This window comes from Caretta caretta, chromosome 10 (genome assembly GCF_965140235.1).
Source record: "Caretta caretta isolate rCarCar2 chromosome 10, rCarCar1.hap1, whole genome shotgun sequence".
NCBI classification, from domain to species: Eukaryota; Metazoa; Chordata; order Testudines; family Cheloniidae; genus Caretta; species Caretta caretta.
The window spans coordinates 64,788,196-64,795,912 of NC_134215.1; the positions used below are offsets into that span (position 1 = coordinate 64,788,196).

Below are 7,717 nucleotides of genomic sequence, written 5' to 3' on the forward strand. Positions count from 1 at the left end.
GCAGTGATGGTGTCCCTAGCCTCTGTTTGCAAGAAGCTGGGAACAGGCGACAAGGAATGGATCTGTTCTGTTCATTCCCTCTGGGGCGCTTGGCGTTGACTACTGTCAGAAGACAGGATACTGGGCTAGATGGACCTTTGGTCTGACCCAGTATGGCCGTTCTTATATGTTCTTATTTTTATACCCATTGAGATGGCACCTTGGCACCTGACAAATTAAATGCAGTAACATATTAAACTGCCAACTGCAGACAGCAGTTTCCCCAAACAGCCATAATAAGTAATCTACTACCATAATCCACAGTCAAAGAAATATATGACAGCCATAATCCATAGTCAAATATTTGACCAAAAAAACCCCATGGCTTCTCAAGCTCTGGTATATCACCACTGTGACGTACAAGGGTACAATGCAGACTAATGAGCACCTGTGTTACCCCTGCCCTGCTACCCTGGATGCCTTGCTGAAGGAGTTCCCAGCTGGGCTGCTCACAAACAGCCTGCCAGCATGCAAGCCACACCCTTAGGGTCTGTATGCAACTGCAGCCTGTCATCCACACTTGGGTTACACTCTGGCTCTCACCAGCCTTGGTTATACTGCAGGGTGACTCCAACACACCCTCAGTCTTAGATTTCCCCCCAGAAATGTATGTTCTGTATTGCCCAGCCGCTTCCTGGAGAATACAAGTTATATTAAATCTGTTATTTCTTTAATAGAAATAATATGCACACAACTTGCCACCCCAATGGAGTTCCCCAGACACTTCAATTTAAACACGATGGATTAGATAAAACAACAAAACAAGTTTATTACCTACAAAGAAATACATTTTAAGTGAACACAAGTAATGAGGCATAAAAGTCAGAAATGGTTACAAGAAAAATAAAGATAAAACACTACTGGTGCCTAACTTAACAAACTATGTTAAATTCAAAGCAAAATTTTCTCACCACATGCTTTCAGCAGTTGTACTGCCAAATGTCTTAGGCCAGGATCCCTTCTCCCAGCGTCCAACAAAGGCTTCCTCTGTTGCTTCAGGTGCAGTGAATGTTAAGGGCAGGGAGTGAGAGAGGTATTCCTTGGGGCATTTGTCCCTCCTTTTTATCGTTTCAGTCCCCTTCTTGAAAAACATTTCCAGCTGGGTAATAGCAGACAAAAACTCTATGTGGAAGGATGTTCCCTGCTTTTTCCTCACCTGATTGAACTTCCTGTTTCCCTTCCTGCTTGATGACTCTGTTTACTGCTTGAATGCAAATTAAGGAGAGCACACATTCCTTTGTTTAAGATAGACCTGTTTGCCAACTTCAGTTTGAAACATGTGTTAATAATAGCATACAGTGGAATCTTATAATTTCACATGCAATGTTGCCACACGTATTTTATCAGGATGATACTGATCAGCAAATGATGAGTTTTTGAAAGATACCTTACAAGGCATACTTTGTACAAAGATTATTACAATAGTGTGTAGGGTGTGAATACAGGGGTACATTCTGTCTCAACCACACAGAGTAATTTCCACATCCAGGAAACTGTATTGTCTAATGGAATCTAATTTTTCCCACCAGAGTTACCGTCAGGTCCGTTTGAATGAACTCTTACAGGCATACTCTAGGGCTGCTAATCTCATTGTCCTGTAAGTTGCACAATTTTAACTCAGAAAATAAATAAGTTAACCTGCATACAGGTATTTTTTTGGATATGAACAACAGAAAGATGTATGTTAATTCACTCAGAGCGAAATTCACTTCTGTCCAGAGGTCCAGCACAAGGGCTATGTATCATTTAAGTCCCTTTTGAGGCCTTTTGTGGGACTTAAGCAGCGCACAAGCCTCATGCTGGTTCTCCAGACGAAGCTGAAGCTCACTCTTAGTTAACAAAAAGAAAAGGAGTACTTGTGGCACCTTAGAGACTAACCAATTTATTTGAGCATGAGCTTTCGTGAGCTACAGCTCACTCACGAAAGCTCATGCTCAAATAAACTGGTTAGTCTCTAAGGTGCCACAAGTACTCCTTTTCTTTTTGCAAAGACAGACTAACACGGCTGTTACTCTGAAACCTGTCTTAGTTAACAGTTCTTTGTATCTTAAAATTAGGTTTTACTCTGAAAAAGAATTATAGGAAAATGGCACCTTCCTGCCCAACAAATTTACTCTCTGCATATTCAGAGTTGTATCTGCTTACTATCATGGCAAAAATAGTTCTTCTTACTATTGTTAACATTGCAAAGTCAACTGATATCAGAAAGAGAAAGAGAGAGAATTCTTCTTTTGGTTTATGTATCATAACCAGAATTGTTAGTTAGGTTCAGATTGCAGGACCAATCTGTTTTTCTCAGGGAAAGCCCAGTGAGGACAATAGAATTTACTCCTGAGGGCATTCTGCACCAAAAAATTAAAAATTCTGCACACAATATTTTAAAATTCTGTAAAATTCTGCAAAATTTATTTGCCAAATAAATATGTAGGCTCCAGTACGGCACTGGGGAGCGCAGGCCACTGGCTGCACAGAGGTGGGAGATCACTGTGCAGCTGCCCCCACCCCAGACACAGATTCTGTGGTGAGGCTGCACCCAACCCTGACACAGAGCAAGGACTGGGCCTGCCCCAGAAACACCCCTCCTCCGTGCCAGGTGCACAAGGTGTGGGCAGGCAGGCTCAGCAAGGCATGATCCAAGTGTGGAGGGATCCAGGTGTGGGTTGAGAGGATTCTGTGTGGGGCAATATGGGTGCGGGCGGCTCACTGGGGCATCTGGGTGTACATGGGGCCTCTTGGGAGCTTCTGGGTGCAATGGTAATGGGACTATGCAGGGAGGTCCAGGTGAAGGTGGTTGGGGCTCAAGGGGGTGGTCTGGATGTGAGAGGGGGATAGAACTTGGCAGGGGGGTCTAGGTGTGGAGGGCACAGGGGAGGGGTCCAGATGCTGGGGGAGTGGGTCTCAGTGGGGTGGGGATCCAGGTGCGGCTGATTGGGGCCTCAGTAGGGTGGGGATCTGGGTGCGGGTGGCTCGTCTGGGTGGATGCTGTGCAGGGGAAGAGGAAGTCCCATCCTCCCCTGCCCAGCCAGGACTAGCAGCTGAGCCCAGTGCAGGGTAGGGAGCCAGGTCTTCCCCAGTCCCACTCCCTGCACCACAGTGATTTACCTCTCTGTCGCTCTTGTGGCTTCCCCTTTCTTCACCGTCAGAAGGTCACTTGTCTGCAGGGAAGCAAAGAAATCTGCAGGGGACATAAATTCTGAGCATGAGCAGTGGTGCAGAATTCCCCCAGAATAGGAATTGCACAGGTTTTACTCAGGGTATAATTTGGATTGAAGAGTCTTTAGGTGAGGATCTAAGAATCAGAAATATGTGCTTTTAGGGTCCAGGTTGATGACCGTGCAGGAATGGCAATTAGAAAAAATGCTTACTTGTGAACTTGACAAATAGAATAACCGATACACATGGAACGATGAAACTATTTTTAAGAGAACCATTTTTTAGAGCAGAACCACACTTTAAGTGCTTGAATAAACTTCAGTTACTGTTGTGTTTTGATAAGCCTCTCAGTCTCTGGAGGCAGAAACTGCATTTGCAGTATATATGGAAAATTACTCTATACTGTACAACCCAGATCTCTTAGGAATAACCTGTCCTAAAATAATTTAGAGCAGATCTTGATTGATACAAAGCAGATGGAATGTATGACTTATCAGCTTTATATTTTCTCTCCTCTGATTCTCATCAAGCTAGACATATAACTAATTTGTGATTTCTATGACCCCAATTCTGCAAACACTTAACTTTATATGCTTAACTTTACTATCATGAGCAGCCCCATTGATTTCATTGGGATTACTCACATTAATAAATCTAAATACATATGTAAGTGATGCAGGATCAGGGCCTAAGAGAAACCCCATATATTATAAGATTAACTTTTTGAATGTTCATGCTTAGGTTGTGTGATTGTTTTAAATAGATTGGTTATAGTTTTCTACTCAAGATAGTATGTATTGAAAAGCATATGATCAGGTTTACCCTATATTTATAACATTAATGTTATTCCTCTTTTTACTTCAACAGGAGCTTGCCAGTGGCAAAAAAAGGAGTAGTGTCTGATCACCTGTATATGGCTTGGTTAGAAATTCTCTCAAAGAACCTGCCTCCAATCTTACTGGTCAGGGGCAACCACAAAAATGTACTAACTTTTTACTCCTAGTAAAATATAAATACCTAGAATACAGTATGTTTGATTTCAACACAGGTATTTTTAAAGACAAAGCCATACTAAAGAGACACTATTGTGTAGTTTAGACCTAGAATTTTACCTACTGATGAAGAATGTCCTCCAAATCATAAATATCCTGTTTTAAAAAAACAACTATGTGCCACCCAAAATTTAAAAAGCTACAATTTATATAGAATCTAAAATACTTTGGGCTTTGCTACTGAAGAGCCAATTAACAGAAGGGGCAGAAATTATTTAAACAAACACTACTTTCAGAACTGTGCTGACATCACTGCTGATAGCTATACATGAAGGAGAATGACAATAAAATCGACCCATATTGAAAATATCTCTCAAGTTTCACTGCATTTGACTAAAAACGATAATTTAATGTAATACAGATATATACCTTAAAATAGCCTGTTTAAGTTGTGTTTCCCAATTATATTTCTCAAATTACTGACTATATAAAAATGTACTATGTCCAAACACATATGCTGTCTCTTTGAATGTATGCATCTATCTTAGACACCTACCAGATATATTTGCCAGTTACTCATAAGGCATTATTTGCAAACAGTTTCAAACCAACTAGCTGACAAACAGAAAAGTTAGATTTATGGAAAATTACTTTCTAAATGATAATAGCTGATCATGAATTTTCAAACTATTGTATGGAACTAATTAAATGTATAATTGCAATAATCACATATGGTTATGAAATAGATTTCAAAGTGAAGCTAATGAAATACTAAAATAACATTCTGTTAAGATTTGTTATGAACATTGTGGTTTTCCCAAATGTACAATCTCATATGATTTAGAGGATCACATTTTACACTGATTTGGTAAATTGCAAAACAACTTATAGTAAAATAAACATAACATTTACTCTTTAGTTGAATGTCTTAATTTTCCTGGTCAAAATAGATTATTCCTTTAATTGCTGGGCTTTCTAATGAACATCTGTTAAACATTTTAACTTGAAATAAATAATTGAAGTCCACTTAACTATCTGTGTGCAATGTTTTTTCTGTAGTATATTCTGGAATATTACAGTACTATATTATCATTAAAATAGGCTATTTTATTTCCATTAGAGAATATATGTATAATTAATATTTAAACTACAAATTACTAAAAGGTATAATTAAACAAATTACCCCAAACCCCTTTTCATACATCCTTGCACTGTGTCTTTTCACTGTAAAGAAAAAGTGCTATCTGCACTGCCCTACACTCAAACACTTAGCCTACTCTACTGACAGAATACCACACTGGTGAAATTTAACAATCACTTCCCACTTTAAAGCAGCGCACAAGTATAGGCATACTGAGGCATCACTCAAAGAGGGTAGAGTTAAGGTTACATGGACATACGCTTTAGCTCTGTAGTTCCTCATTTTCTAAAATCTGAATTTTCTGAACTTGACATTCTGAAAGGGCACAAGCTACTGCTGGGCAACCTTAACTCTGCATTAATGAAGGTATTGCCATTTAATTTCCTTGTTTTTTTAACAGAAAGGGAAATGTTTGTTGGTAGGAGTTAGCGCTCATTTATGCATTTGTAATTTTCGCCTGAGTTTGCAGCTGATATGCTACTGTGGTTAGGTAATAATCAAAAGGCCTACCTTTCATATAGTGCTTTTCATCAGTAGATCTCAAAGAACGTTACAGATGGGAAACAGAGGCATAGCACGTTGCCCAAGGTCACTCAACAGCCCAGTGGCAGAGCTAGGAATAGTTCCAGGCCAGTGGTCTTTGCCCTTGGCCACATGGTTACTATGTGATTCCTAAGTGTTCCTCCCTGCTACTGTACATTTTGTTATAGTGGACTGGGGATAATGGTCATACTTTGAAATGTTTGCAATGTGCATCTGTTAATAGGACCGGAGAGAGAAATTTCATCCATGGTCTATGTCTCAGCTTCATAACATATTGGTTATAGTAACATTAAGCATGTGAGAAGGCTGATATATCTCTCTCCTTCTTTACCCGCTACCCCACCATTCCCTGCAAATGTAGCACCCCCCCCGGCCAACATTTTCAACTCGCCTTCCCCTTCCCATTAAGCCATTAGTGGGCACTGTAGTAGCCATTAACATCTAAAATGTTGCTCCTTGCTGTTTCCTACCTTCTGCTGCTGTGTACACATCACAGCAAGCAGCTTGCTGGAGGGCTACACACACATTACCTTGATTATGTAGCCTGAGTGGCACCCTGAGCTGGACCCCTCACTCCCACTACTCACCCACAGCTGCAACTCCTGCCCCTGCTTCAGCCAGGCTTCCTCACCCATGCCCCAGTCTCTCCCAGTTCACCCCTTTTAAACCAAGCCCCTTCCTCCCCGACATTCTGGCCAGTCCTGCCCCCTCACTCCCTGGAGTGTTTGTACTTTAACTATTCATTTTCTGGACTGCAGATGTTTAAATTTGCATTACCTTCAGCCCTCCCCCAGATCCCACATGGAGAGAGGCTCAGATACCCCAGGAGGTGCCAGGTCCCCCAGATTACAGAACACACAAGGGGCAGGGAGAAGAGATCTGTGTACTCAAAAGCATGCCTCTCTCATGAACAGAAGTTGGTCCAATGAAAGCTATTACCTCATCCATCTTGTCTCTATAGTAACTTTAACTAATTACAAATGACAATTGAAAAGATCACATGCAAGCATGCAAGCATTTTACTCATTGGGGAATTATGCACCAAAAAGTAAAAATTCTGAGCACAATATTTTAAAAATTTGCAAAATTCTGCACATTTTATTTGTCAAAATAATACAATATAATCATACCAGTTTCAATTATTTTGGTAATTTATTTCAAAATACCTGTCAGCAGGTATGTCTGTAGCAATACAGACAACAAAAAAAGATTCAGGAAATGTTTTTTGACAAATAGGTTCCATACTTGGCATATTAATACAGAACTCTGAGTAATAATTCATTTAAACTACAACACAGAAACGTATTTCCTGCAACCCGCAGAAGCACTGCAAAAGCTTGGGGGAGTCAGGGCTAATGGAGGAGCTGAGGGAGAGGGAAGTAATTGCTGGGAAGGAACTTGGGAGTGAACCTGGAGGATTGGTGGGTGTGAGTGGGAGTGTATCCTCATTCAGCCACCCCTCCTCCCTCATCCCCATGTATCCCTGCACTCCCACTCAGCCACCCCCTCCCATCCCCATGTCCCTTCACCCCCACTCAGTCACCCCTCCTCTTGTTCCTGTGTCCCTGCACTCCCATTCAGCCCCTACCACACTCTGTCCCCCTGACTAGCCCTTATGAACCCATCTATGTGACCCATGAGCAGCCCCTTCGGCCCGCCCTGCCCCCATATCCCATGCCTCCTCACCTGACCCCGGAGGCAGGTAGTGAGGAACACAGCTTTTCCAGGACTGGCTGCCTTCTGTTCTTGCACCACAGCGGCCCATGGTGGGCAAACGGCATAACTGCAGTACCTCTCTGCCAGAATGTATTTTCTACAGAGAAAAAAAAAATCAGTGGGGGACATGAAT

General features: G+C 41.5%; 1 protein-coding gene and 1 long non-coding RNA gene across 9 annotated transcripts in view; one reads left to right on the forward strand and one right to left on the reverse strand.

Annotated features, from left to right (window-relative positions):
- SLC12A1 (solute carrier family 12 member 1) overlaps positions 1–5,215 on the forward strand; it is a 68,479-nt gene extending 63,264 nt beyond the window's left edge. For 5 of the 6 annotated variants that reach the window (XM_075133103.1, XM_075133102.1, XM_075133104.1 and 2 more), the window contains 2 exons: positions 1,569–1,636; positions 4,060–5,215. In XM_075133103.1, coding sequence (XP_074989204.1) covers positions 1,569–1,636; positions 4,060–4,195 — 204 coding nt within the window. In that variant the 3' untranslated portion in view covers positions 4,196–5,215. The remainder of the gene's footprint in view (positions 1–1,568; positions 1,637–4,059) is intronic. The other variant, XM_075133106.1, reaches the window with a different exon arrangement.
- LOC125643459 (uncharacterized) overlaps positions 1–7,717 on the reverse strand; it is a 38,637-nt gene that overhangs the window by 28,016 nt on the left and 2,904 nt on the right. Inside the window, exons 2-4 of one of the 3 annotated variants that reach the window (XR_012670247.1) lie at positions 7,555–7,681; positions 3,142–3,214; positions 951–1,240 (exon numbers count right to left, since the gene is read on the reverse strand). This is a non-coding gene — a long non-coding RNA (uncharacterized LOC125643459). Of the gene's footprint in view, positions 1–783; positions 1,241–3,141; positions 3,215–7,554; positions 7,682–7,717 lie in introns of those variants that run through there. The other 2 variants (XR_012670248.1, XR_012670246.1) reach the window with 2 other exon arrangements.